This window comes from Dicentrarchus labrax, unplaced genomic scaffold (genome assembly GCF_905237075.1).
Source record: "Dicentrarchus labrax unplaced genomic scaffold, dlabrax2021, whole genome shotgun sequence".
NCBI classification, from domain to species: domain Eukaryota; kingdom Metazoa; phylum Chordata; class Actinopteri; family Moronidae; genus Dicentrarchus; species Dicentrarchus labrax.
Window position 1 is genome coordinate 17,700,275 of NW_026136711.1, and position 13,870 is coordinate 17,714,144.

General features: G+C 39.5%; 1 protein-coding gene across 1 annotated transcript; it reads right to left on the minus strand.

Annotated features, from left to right (window-relative positions):
- Positions 1–4,850: 4,850 nt before the first annotated feature.
- mettl1 (methyltransferase 1, tRNA methylguanosine) lies at positions 4,851–13,191 on the minus strand. The gene is made up of 6 exons (XM_051416196.1): positions 12,962–13,191; positions 12,373–12,497; positions 12,090–12,274; positions 9,046–9,159; positions 6,549–6,650; positions 4,851–5,928 (listed from the first exon to the last, which is right to left on the minus strand). Exons 1-6 carry the CDS (start codon positions 13,039–13,041, stop codon positions 5,812–5,814), a joined length of 723 nt encoding a protein of 240 aa, XP_051272156.1. The 5' UTR covers positions 13,042–13,191; the 3' UTR covers positions 4,851–5,811.
- Positions 13,192–13,870: the final 679 nt, after the last annotated feature.

Sequence of the window (13,870 nt, forward strand, 5' to 3'; positions counted from 1 at the left end):
GTTTAAGTTCTTTTTGCTGTACTTTGTTGTATTCTTGACACTATATATAATCTGTCCCTACCTCAGCCACTCAGAGCCATAGTGAGATTCATAAACTTATTTTGCTCCATTTTTACATGGACTTTTCCTTTCTTTTGATTATTATTTTCAGGAAAATTTGATAGCAGCTGGAAGCTGTAATTGTTCCTTATGCACCAAAATATAAATAAGAAAATATCAGATGGAAGAAACAATATTAATGATTTTGCCATTTGTATGGTATAAACAGTAATGGCAATAACACTGTAAAATACGTTCCCTAGGATGACACGAGGAAATCCATGGAATGATTCATTACAAAAGGCCTTTGGGAACTTAAATGAGCTCAGTAAATGTCATTGCAATATGCCTACGAGATAGCTTACGTGCAAAGTTAACATTTTGGCTTGAGACAGGCGTCAGAAGAAGGCAAGTGGAGAGTCCAAAATGAAAAGGTTTATTCTCTTGGGAGCAAGAATGTGCATTAGCTTCCTGGCAATTTGTAAACTGAATTGCTTCTTTTGAACTCTGAACTCTTCTTCTCAAATTGAACTTCAGCTGTAACGGTGTCAGAAAACAAAGTGCCTAGGGAAAATCTATTCTTTCTTTTGAATTTTCTTTTACTTTCTTGCCGATACAGCCATCAGATGGTTAGCTTAGCTCAGCACAAAGACTGGAACCAGTGGGCGTAATGCAAAGGTAGCAGCCTGCTAAAGCTCACCAGTATTATATGTTGCTCATTTAATTCATACAAAAACCCAAGCATAATGACTTTTTAAACAAACAAGACAGTGTTTGTGCCAATTTAAGCTAAACTTTATTTGCACAGACATAAGTGATATCAATCTTCTCATCTTACTCACATCATGAAAAGTGTTTTCGAATGAACTATTCTTCTAAGATGAATTAATTTAGGGGATCCATGTAGAGTTGTAGAAGGGACAGACAGCACTACAGACTCAAAGACTTTTGTCTATTATCAAGAGGACAAAGTACAGATTCAGCCTAACCTATAGCAAGCATACAGCGCTCCAGACATGACTGGTGACCACTTGGCACTGTGTCAAATTTTGCTTATATTATGCAAGCAGACTTAAATAATGAAGCAGTCATGATGTCATGGGCAACAGATGTAAACAGTTAGAGAGGCTGAGAGAGTTGCAGCTGCTCTCCGCTTCAGAATAATTACTGGTCTCCATCAGCAGCAAAGCTTACTTTGAAAGGTTTGGACAGATCACATTTCTTAATATTTATCACTTACATGTGGTGGTGGAACAACTATGGACTTGATGAAGATAACTGTAAAGTTTCTGTATTTGATAATGACCCCACTGACAATCATTTACACTCAAATAGTGTATTTTCTGAGTGCGTCAGGTTAGTCATCTAACTATAAGAAAGGTGTTTTCAGTTGAAACATTTTTAGTTTTTATGTCAAGATTTCCTCAGAATTTGCTTCAATAAATGCAAACTGATTCTTGAGATAAGGGACTTGGGCTGTTTGGATTATAGTTGAGTGCCAACATCTCTGCCTTTGGACTTTTAGAGTAAAACTTAACTTATGATCTTACAAAACTGAAATATCATTAGAAATGGGACAAACAAATGAACAAGGTGTTACTATTCCAAGGTTTGCTTTCTTAAAGTCTTCTCTAGTCAAAATGTGTTTTACTCATTGTTATGTAGGCTGGTAGGCTAGAAACCCAGGTCAGTTGAGGTCTCTCATTAGTCCAGACCAGAGAGTCCCAAGTGAGGAAGGATTTGACGCAATCCTGAGATTTTGTGTGATGTGGTTGTGTAGAATCTCAACATTATTGTTAATACTGTGGGAAGAAATGAGTCAGGATTTTCTGTCGAAGTACAGCAGCTCAATTGGGTTTTGCTGAGCTTGAGGTGGTGGGCAGACATCCAGCTGGAGACGTCAACCAGGCAGCAGAAATGCACGCCTCAACCTGAGTATTAGGAAGGAAAAGACTGCCAGTGACTTGGCAAGGAGTAGGAGATGTTGTGTGATGTTATTATGAATGTAGGAAGAAGATCAGATCAGAGACCTTCTTCATGATGACTGACAGCATTAAAAGCTTTGAAAATGTCTGGGAGAATGAAGACCAAAGAAGATGAAGCATTTTAAAGGAATAATTCAGCGTTTTGTACAATTCACACATTCGTGGATGGACGTCAAATCAGTTGGCTACTCATTTGTTATTTCATGGGAAAAACAGTACAGTACTCATTACTCAGAAGCTTATTATGTTTATGTGACTCATGATGGGGAGGCAGCGGGGGGGGGGCACGGACCCCCTTGCTGGAGCCCCACATAACCGCACCTTACAACTGCAGGCTGCTGGTCAGCATACTTTGTTACCTTGCTAGCCAGCTGTTTACCCAGTCTCTGTGCTAACTGTGCTAAGCTAAGCTAAGCTAAGCTGCTGGCTGTAGCTCATTGACAGCATATAGTTAGTGGCCAGCGGAAGGTGAAGTCAATGTTGAAGTATCTTAAAGTGCATTCTTTCTAATGACCAGCAGGGGGCAGCTGCATGCAAAAAAAGTCTGATTGTATTAAGTCTTATGGATAAATGACCCTACTTGTCACTTGATTTATTAGCTCAGTAAACACTTTCCTGATCAGTTTATGGTCTCACTCGTTAGTTTCAAGTCGTCTTCCATACAGCGTGATCATTTTGTAAAATTTAGAGCAAAACAGACAAAGTCATTCTCCGTACTCTGACCAGCACGACAAACATAAACTGTGAAACTAGCGAGCGCTGATCAAATATGAATCAAAATTCTCTATTTATTTTATTTTGACATATTTCACATATTTTAGTGCACGGTTTATCTGTAATATGAGAACGTGTGTGACCAGGCAACGAACGAGTTGAAACCAAAAGCAGCAAATGTGTGTGGCTCAACTTGCAGTACGTCTCTGCTGCTAGCTGCAACAAACTAACATGGGGACGGGCATAATGCTGGTACTCCACTAACCAATGAGTGACATTATGATGGTTCACACTGTCGTTTCATATTTACCGTGCAGACAAAGAGTGGTAGCGATCTCCTCATGTAATTATTGGCAAGACAGCATTTCTCAGACTGTCAAACTATATTGTTTATCTGTGTGTAACGACCAGATCATTGACACTTTACAGTGATGAAACGGGCCGAGGAGAAAGGCGACAATGAAATCAGACTAAAGTTTTAACACGTCCTTGTATGTTATAACTTATGACAGTGGACACCTGCCTCTGTAAAAACATTCGGAGGGGGATTAAACTTTGACCTCAATAACTTTCTGACATCCAGATGCAACAAATTCTTTGGTTATGAAGCAAAGGGAACATCCACATTGCTTTACGAGTGTTGCCAAATGCTAATCATTAAGTTTCTCTTTCTTAGATTCCCCTGCAGCGCGTTTAATTAATCTCATGTTTGATGACCTGATGATACTAAAATGTTAAATGATGTACTCTGGCTGGCTCAAATAGCTTTGTTACCACATGGCAATAATAAGTGATAACAGAACAGCGGCACCTCGACAACATCAAATTTGATGGACTAGACTGGTTAACATTTTCTCACCAAGGGTGCCCGGTTAGCTCAGTTGGTAGAGCTGGCAACTCATATACTGAGTTGCTGCAGCGGCCCCTGGGTTCAAATCTGACCTGCAGCCCTTTGCTGTGTGTCATCCCGTCTCTCTCTACCCCCCTTTCTTTTCAATCTTCAGCTGTCTCTATCCAATAAAGGCATGAAAAGGCAAAAAAAAAAAAAAAACCCCACAACACTTCTCACCATAAGAAATTCTTGCTGTATATTTCAAAGCATATGTGGATTGTAGATTTGAGCTTGAAGGTCAAGTTGGAAAAAGCAGTTTGGCAAATAATTTTCAGCACACGGTCCACTTACTTGGAAATTTAGATGCTTTCAGCCACATTTCATGGTCCTCATCAGCAGATGGGGTTGCTCTGCTGTTATGGAAGGCCATGAGATGTGGCTGATATCTTTGGAAAATCCAAGTAAGTGGGCCTTGTGTCAATAGTTTTTAGAGAGATTTTACAGTAACCTCCCTTTTACTGTATGATGAACAATATTATAAAAATAAAATATACTAAATAATGTGCCATGAAGCAAATATACAAGGCTGCTTTATTCTTTTAGTTAAGACTATTTCTCATTTCATGATTAATGCTGTACAGGAAACATTTATCATATATCTAAATGAAAAACATTTTTTTAAAATAATAATTGCCCGTGGATCAATCAGTGAATATGTTTTCCATAGGTACAGATAACCCGAGATATTGTTTCACTATTAAAAGCTTCAACTATTTCATCATAACCTGGTGCTGTTTGGCCTGGAGCAGAAGCACTCAGTGTCAAGGCTCTGAGCAAATGCTTCTGTATGAGAGCTGTATGTTACATGTTCATCATCTGTTCACAGATGGACTTTAAGATTTGGAAAAAGGTTTCTGAAAGACAAATATATCCAAATAATGCCAGAACACCAATAACCTTAGCAAAGGACACAAACGTAAAATGTTTTCTAATATTAATTGTATGATTTTTACTTTCCACTTTTACTTCAATTACTCTGTGCGATCATCTAAAGTTTTCCAGTGTCTGGGTTTCCATCACTGAGGCATGTGCTGTCCTGTTCTTAATCACCACCTCCTGCAGCAGCAAAAAGGCCTCAAACCTGCACTGTCCCGTTTCCAAACTCCTGACAAGACAAAAATACCAACCTGTAATATACAGCTAAAATCCTGAGCACAGAAAACCACTGTTTGTTAAATCCTTTGATTTGTTCCCCAGCAGATACATCTAGTAGATGAAGATAATGGGTCTTTTTTCTTTTAATATGACATGTAGGAGCAACACCAACTGTGGTCCAATTGATTTAAATCACTGAATTACATTACAAAGAACTACTGGTTATCTAAAAATGTCTTCAAGTCTACAGGTATTAATTAAACAAGTTCTTATAAAAAACTTTTGTCAAAAAAGCAGAAAGGATTTTAAACACAATTCTGTCACAGTCTTCACAGTTTGAACGCTCTGCTGCATTCACTGCTTACAGAACACGCTGCAACATGCAGGTTTATTTTTAACCCACAGCAAACAAGCTAGTGGTAGACTTCTCAGTCTAATCCATTTCGGATTCATCTCCCAATACTGTCAATTACCACCATGAAGCCAACAAAGTTATATCAATGGAGAGAATTGTTCATGATTTCAAAGAGTTTTCAAAATAATACTCTAACACCAGGGCCTTGCTTTATGTAACGTGATTAGATTAGATTAGATTAAAATATATTTGGATAGCTGTGCTCAGAAAACCTAAAACTCCTCTTCAAGTCAAGTCAAAGGACTAAAGTTAAAAATAAGAGCAACACAAAGCACAACATAATGGCTACAATGATCCAAACCAAACACAGACTTTTTGTTTTACTAAAATAATTAACAGCTTTACAGGAAATCCAGAACAGCACTTCAGAGGGTGTCAAAAGATTTTAAAAAATGAATCTTTAAAAAAGCGAAGCAAAACACTTCCAAAGTCGAGTCTGAATCAAGATCCTTCTCCTGCCGTCTTGGTGAGCTGAGGAATGCATAATACATAAATAATGTGAAAAAACTGAAACCCAAAACTTCTGTCATCTTAGAAAAACTGTTCATCTGCTGGGGGAACCAGCTGCAGTCTCCAGCTCCGCCTTGCAGCATAATTCTCCACGTATAGACGACTGCATGAGAACATTAGTTCCCTTCGTCACATGTCCGAACTGTTCTCTCCAAACGGTTTCAGTTTGAATCTTCAACCCTACGGAAAACTGCCAGGAAATTCTTCCCTCCATTTCTCTGGACTTTCTTTCCTTCCTCTGTACAGGTACCCAAACGACTTATAATGACATCACCAACCTGTCAAAATATGATCGAACACAATTACATCACAGGATTAAGATATTTGAGACAGTTCATTCACTCTCTTCATTAACTTAAAAATCATCATCGAATAACTATTCAAAGGAATAATACAACCTTCAGGGAAATACGGTATTAGCACTCTCATGTCTGTGCAGTAAATATGAAGCTGCCACTTGCACCTGGTGAACTGAGCTTAGCAACAAGCGAAGACTCCAGGAAGTTCCTGGTCCGGCCAAGAAATGTGTACATAAACCCATGTAAGGCAGATTAAACAAACAGGATTTAATGTGTTAATTTCTAACCATTACATGTTTCCATTCTTTATGCTAAGCTAAATTATCCGACTGCTGGAGGTATCTTCATACTTAACACACAGCTATAAGAGTGGTATCAAACCTATTCCAACAGGGCATGAATGCTGTATAAGCTAAGCTAATCGGCTGCTGGCTGCAGCATCATATTTAGCGAACTAACATGAGAGTTTTAGTCATTTTCTAATCTAACTAAGAAAGTGAAAATGTGGAACTATTCCTGAAAAAAATTCAGTTCATGAGCAAATGCACAACAAATCATGAGCTGCAAACACAGGGATGACAAGCTGCACGTCAACGTACCAGTTCTTCCTCGGGGACACGTGTGAATAGTGGATGTTCAGTGAAGTGCTTCACCATCCAGAGGTGTACTTCCTCCACATCTGTCATGGTATACACAGAACCCTGACATGAGCAGACAAACACAGGGAGGTTATTAACACAGTTCTAAGAAAAATGACTTGGTGGCTAAACACGGATCCATTTATTGATCACAAAATAAACAAAAAATGTATCAAAAAAAATAAAGTTTTGAATCAACATTTCAGCTTCAGAGTTTCATCACCTCGGAGGAGCAGTGCTCTTTCCTAAAATGATAAAAATAACCGTACAGACAACACAGAGGTTAATCACCTATGTTACTGTAGTTTACTTTGGAGGCTGGACAGATAACATTACTTGAATAACGATTTCCTAGAAAAATCAGCAGTGGCACAGATTTCCACACTGTCGGCACGTACGGGTTGTGTTTCAGAGGACAGGATGAGGATGACAGAGCACGTGCCTGCTGTACGCACAGATTCATGTTTGTTAATAACACCTGTTTACTGTTTCAGTAGTCTGATTCAGATGATATTCAGTAATAAAAGACAGATTTGGGGTTAATTTTGGTATGAAACTGCTGCTATAAATGAGCATTTTCTTGAGAGCCTCCCCACCCACCAGCACAGTTATGGCTCCATGCCAATGCTGACGGCCCTAGCATAGCTTACACACACGCACACAAGCACACGCACATGCACGAACGCATCAATGCACACACCAGAGGAAAAACCGATAAAGTCAAATTTAGACACAAGCCTTTCATTGTTCCCTACAACCTCCATCAGCGCTCACGCCTTATTTAAGTGTCCCACTGTTGCTCTGACAGGCAGAAGCAGGGTGTGTACAGAAGTCAACCAGCTGCAGGCCACACCGGTTGCTCAATTCTATTTCAGTGAATTCATGGATTTCTGCACACTGCAATCGATTAACAAAATGATGGGGAGAGTGAGATTGAGATACTTTTCAGTGCTATGGAGGTCTATGAATGCAGTCCAGTTCTTCATTGTGTTGTGGTGGTGGCAAAAGTCTCAGTTGCACACACACATACATTATATATATATTTATTATAACCGAAGCTACAGTATTTTAAACCATAAGGCTTGTGATACTGTATACTATACTACTATATAAAATGTGTTTTGTCTGTGGAGCCAAAGTCTGACAAACCATTATACATTTTTAAGATATTTTATGTGCTTTTAAATGCCTTTATTTGATAGAACAGGTCGAGATAGACAGGAAAGGGTGGAGAGAAAGGTGGGACGACATGCAGCAATTACTCTGTGTTAATTGCTTAGTTTGCACTTGCTCGGGGCATTTGAGGTTACCTTTTTTTTTTTCATCCAGAGTACCTAAATTAACCCAGGTACACTACTCTCTACCATATGAGCCACTGTGCACCCAGACAAACCACTCCAAAAACCAAGAGAGACACACTGTTGCATTGGGTGACAAGTTCCTTCACTGTGATGAACATGGGCACTGTAGTTTATCACGGTCCATCCCACCATCCTGCTGCTGCAATTACTCACTAGTGCACCAAATGTGTATTATTGCGCAGCAGAAAATAGTCCCTTAATAAATGCCCAATATACTGTTTTCTACAAAACTACAGTGCCCAGCTGTTTTAGGAAATCAATAATTTAAAAGGTGCAGTGTGTAAGATTCAGTGGCATCCATCAGTAAAATGCAGACTGTAACCAACTAATTGGGGGTTCCACTTCCAGGGGTGTAGGAGAAAATATGGTGGGCACAAAAACATGAATGGCCCAATCTAGAGCCAGTGTTTGGTTGTCTGTTCAGGGCTACTGTAGAAACATGGCGGTTTAACATGGCAAACTCTGTAGATAAAAAAAGACTAATTCTAACGTGACAAAAACACAACGATCAGACCTATGAAGATTATATTCAATTTCTGCCAATAAATCCTACTAAATGTTACACACTGGACCTTTAACCATTTAAAATGAAACTATATATTTGTTTTTTAATCACTTCCATCTTCAGCAGGTATGAGTAATCCCGCCAACAGTTTGTGCTGATGACACAGAAACTGACAAATATATTGTTGGTTGTAGTCTTTCATTGGATTTGTTGACAGTAGGAAAAATATAGAATAATGCCTTATCTTTTAATAGAGAGATGCCACAAGGGGTAAGTAGGAAAATATGGTTTTCTTCTGTATTTTGGCTGAACTGACATTAAAAAAAAGGTTTTACCTAAATTCAGGAAATTACTATGTTTACATCTGTGTATCTGATTCAGAGCCTCGGCTGGAACAAAAGCTCTAACTGTAGCTAAAAAATGTCAGAAATGTCCTTGAGGCAAAATCTACAAATTGATTTCATTTACAATGATCTATTCATCCCCACTCATTTCATTTTAAAAAGAAACCAGTGAATGGTTGGAATCTTTGCTTGATAAATTATCAAAATTAATATCTGTTAATCAACTCTCTAAAGTCTTCTGTACTTACCCCGACTCTCAGTGTGTAGGCGTACTCTGCCAACAATGTGGGACTAATGATCCTCCATTTGTGCTTGGTCTTCTTAAAGTGAGGGTCAGGGAAGAGGAAGAACATCTTACTGAGCTGACAGAACAAGAAAGGGTCAGAAACAGTAAAAAAAACAACAACTGCCCTATTAAACTTTAGTCATTACTTGGTATCATTCCCACACAAACTTTCTATTTTTATGCACTTTGATACCATGGTTCTAAAATGTATGAGTGTCATCACTTAAATGTGGCCCCCATTATATGATGTGGTTGGTTTTTAAGCACCGCAGATTGCAAAACTGGAATTTCCCTCCTTGATTTTATTTTCTTTCCATAAAGTTCCCCATGTCTCTGTCTTTGACAAGTGTACAAGTGAAGGCTCCATTGATTTTAGTCTGGCTGATACATTAAAAACCATTCCAGTAACTTTTTATTAGTCAAAATAAATAATGTCAGGTATAGACAGAAAAATGTGGGGATAATCACTGGGGACTGCTGCAGCCTCAGGGGCCACTTCAGTGCTGATGGAGAATGGAAAAACCTTAACACTTTGAATTATTTTTGGGTTACAAAACAAGAAGAAACAAGAAGAAAAAAAAAAAAAAGCATTTCAGGTCTTTTGAATATGCTGTTTCAACACTTGAAACACATCATGCATGTGAGAAGGATTGGGACTAGATTTTGAGCTCTAGTCTGGGTGGTCGTTTATTCCTCCGCTTTGAAAATCTGGGTAGTGCAGACAGTTTTGGTCTAATCATGAGCGAGGAAGACAACTACAGCTACTACAACAGCAAGCCACAGCTGGAAAAAAAAAGTTCATGTCTGGTAAATTAAGTAAAGAAATGAAGTTTATGAACGAGCTGAAGGGAGTGTCACCATCTGCAAAACAAGCCACTAAGTCTCTTTCCTCTTAAACATTTACAGTCTCACCTTGGCAAGAAGCCGAACTCTGGCTGTGCCAATAATAGTCATATTATTTTAAAATGACCTGAAAGAGCATATTAAAATAATTTAAAAAATTAAATTAATGCATCTGTTTTCAAATAAAAAACACCTATATAATTTGCATCCATAAATGTCAGTGTTACAGCAATTACTCTCTCCTGTGTTAATTTCTTAGTTTGTACTTGCTCGGGGCATTTGAGTTTACGTTTTTTTTATTCAGGGTACCTAAATTAACCCTGGTACACTAAGCCCACTGTGTAATCTACTGCGAGTTTCAACAAGTCATAGATTACTGCAGCTAATTGGAACGGATAAATGCCGTCTTGCACTGCTCTATGCTCAGCTGATGCGATGCTTTGCGTGTCAGTCAATGAACCCATTGTTGTGAAATCCTGGATTTATTGAGCAATCCATATAAATTAATGCAGTCCATATGTTAAACATAAGAAAAGTCATTATTTTAAGTCAGCAATGCTTGGGCTGCATATTCTTAATAGAGGCGGGTAATAAATTAAAAGGAAAACCAACATAAAGTGTCTTAGTTAGGTGTTGGTCCACCACATGCTGCCAGAACAGCTTCAATACACTTTAAATACAAAAAAAATTATTTTCATTACAGGACAAAGGTGATTGAGTGACTCAGAACAACTTTGCATTGATCTGCAGAGACGGTCCACTTCCCTCTGAGGGGACAACTGGACCCAAACCATGCCAGTAAAATGCCGCCCACAGTATAACAAAGCCACCAAATCCCCTCACTGTAGGGGTCAAGCATTCCGGCCTGTACCGTCCCTCTTGGTGTATGCCAAACATGCACTCGCCCACTTGTAGAGAATATGGTGAAGGACGACTCATCTGACTGTCTCACTTTAGTCACCTTTAGTTTTTACACCACTGGACTCTCAAATGTGCATTGATCTTTGTAATGAGGGGTTTATGCACTGCAACCAACTATCCCTCTCTACATTGTTGGACTGTTAACAGACTGACCATCGACATTGGACGAGCTGCTCTTCTGTTTTACCTTTCCTATCACACTAATGCACAAACATCAGGGTTAACAAATACTCCGTCGACCACAATTTCTGTCCCTATCTACTGATGTCTTTCTCTAAATGCAGAAGTCAGTTCAGTCACTGTTCTTATTGAAACACTAGTCAACTGAGCCGTCTTTGTGACTGAAGCTCCTGCGATCAGTGAACCCTCTTCAAAACTCAGATCTAATTGTAGTGCACCTGTGTGAAAGTATCTGCATTCATTGTGTTGCTCCTCTCATTTATTCAGGTTTTTCCTTTAATTTGTCACCCATCTTGTGCCAGCTTAGACTGCCAGCTTTACTTTAAGGGTTATTACAGGCCCTGTCGGATTAGCTATTATAGAACTGCAGGCCTTTCGTATACGAGCTCCAATTCAGTTTCAATTACTGTCATATATTATTTATTATTTCGTTATTTCTACATAAACTGTATGTGGGTCGGTTCACCTGGCTTACAAAAAACTGCCCCTCCAATGGTGTCTCGGCATGCAGACGTAGTTTGTAAAGATGTGCTGGAATACTTTTACTGTATAGTGAAACATTCGGATGAGGAGCCTAAACATATTTTACAGCATGTTGTTCTTCCGATACAAAATGTCCACAAATCTACCTTCAGTTGATTTTCTCAACAAGTGAAACACAGTTTGTGACTTCTATTGAATTGTTTTTCAATAAACGTGCAGGAATGGTTGGAAAATTGAAAGTCAGTTCCAATACCAATACACACAGAAGGCTGTGGAAAATAAATATCCATATCTTACTTATTTCATTTCCAAACTGGAACTGTATTCAGACACAGCTGGGTTGAAAATAATGCTGCTGAACTGGGTTGTTTCATACATTTTATACATATTTTATACATATACTCAGGAAGGCAAAACTGCAACCTCTCCAGACCAGAAATCCCTGGAGGAACTCCTCATTACTGAGTGGCTTAGGCCCCCTTCCTGATTAACATCTAATCAGGAGCATGAAACACTCCCATGTGTCCTCACAGAGCAGCACACACACACACACACACACACACACACACACCTACCTACCTGTCCTTTGGAAAAGAAGTTGGGGAGGTACTTCATCGCATTGCTGCGAAGGCAGGCGATGTTCTGGTAGCTTCCTGGTTCCGAGGCACGCAGCGACTGGATCCGATCCCGAACATAATCGGACACTTTCACTCGGATCTCCAGGCCCAGGATGAGCTTGTCCGGGAAGAGTGGAGACAGCTCCACTGGGTGAAGGTAAAGACACAAACAGAGACATGAACGAAGGATAAACAGCGCAGAACAATGTGACAAATGTAGGTGATCAGATGAGCGACGTAGCTACCTAAAAGCCCCCCGTATCCACATCCAATGTCTGCAAACTCAACTCGGGGGGTCTCCTTCTCAAAGTTTCCAGTGAAGAAGTCTGGATACAGCTCGGACCAGTCCATTTCCTCAGGACACACAGGACTGAGGAGGAAAGAGGAGGTTTTTAATGCAACTATTAAAACAGCTGACAAGGTGTTTCTGTTGATTCTAAAAACAAACAATCCCCCCAGGGTTTACATGAGCAGCAAACAGTTTACAACACTTCACTTCACTGAGTTTATAAACGCACAGTTAGACTGACAGTGTTAACCTCAGCAGGTAGTGACAGACAGACAGTGCAGGTCTCACACACACACACACACACTCACACACTCCACACACACACACACACACGCTCTCTCTCTCTCTCTCTCACACACACACACACACACACACACACACACACACACACACACACACACACACACACACACACACACACACACCCCCCCCCCCCCCCCCTCTCCCTCACCCACACACACACACACACACACACACACACACACACCACTCACCACTCACTCACTCACACTCACACACACACACACACACACACACACACTCACTAGTCAAACGTGTGGTAAGCCATCGGGTTTGAATGTGCTCGCTGTCTGTAGTAACGCTTCTGCGGCATTGACGAACTCATGTTGGATTAAAATAAAGACGCTGCTCCCTCTGAAACAATATTCACGTATTGATTAAATAAAGGTTTCTTCTTCTGAACGTCGAGTCCCGAAGTCACGTTTGTTTCTAGTTTATCAACGAGTCGCGGCGTTTGGACGTCATCACGGAGCGCCTTCGCGGTTGCCAGGTTTGTTGAAAGGTTTCAGTATTTTATGGTGGAAGAGGAGCAGAGTGCCTGTGTCTGTGTGTGTGTGTGTGTGTGTGTCTTATATATACAGTCAGTGGTTTATATCTGTGTCCACACAACATCTACATTTACATTTGACTTGAATTTACTTGAAGTTTCAAAAACAAAAGTACTTTACTTACTGTGTCTAAGGATAGTAAATTACTTTTATTTTTGATACTTAAAGTAAATTTCTTGAGTCAAATTTAAATGCCTATTTGTTGGATCATTGATACGCGAAAACACAAAGACACAAAGTGGTGTGTTCTTATCAGAGGTTATTGTTGTCTGATCAGTTCAATCAGTTTCCGTTCTTTCATTGTTTAATTTCAGTAACAGTAGTAAAATAATATTACATTTCATGATGAGAGAAAAGTCTGGAGATTAAACCTAGTTTTGAGAAGCACAATTTCTTAGGTTGGTAACCAGTGTTATATGTGGTCGAGGTGGGGCTCATTATAACTAATCTAATTAATATAGCCTACTATCAGGTAACTTATTTGACATTGTGCAAATTGAATTATCAGAGATCATCAAATGTTTTGTGTGTAAAATCTGAATATGCAGTGAAAGTATAGCCATCTGATTAATGTAGGCCTCGCGGAGAAAGAACGTTATTTGCCTC

Bases quoted from the DNA above. Each gene is read 5' to 3' on its own strand.
- mettl1 (XM_051416196.1), bottom strand. From the start codon at position 13,041: ATGAGTTCGTCAATGCCGCAGAAGCGTTACTACAGACAGCGAGCACAT. The intron at 12,498-12,961 runs GTGAGTGTGTGT...TTTCCTCCTCAG, and splicing joins GCTTACCACACGTTTGACTA to TCCTGTGTGTCCTGAGGAAA. The intron at 5,929-6,548 runs GTACGTTGACGT...ATATTTTGACAG, and splicing joins GTGTCCCCGAGGAAGAACTG to GTTGGTGATGTCATTATAAG.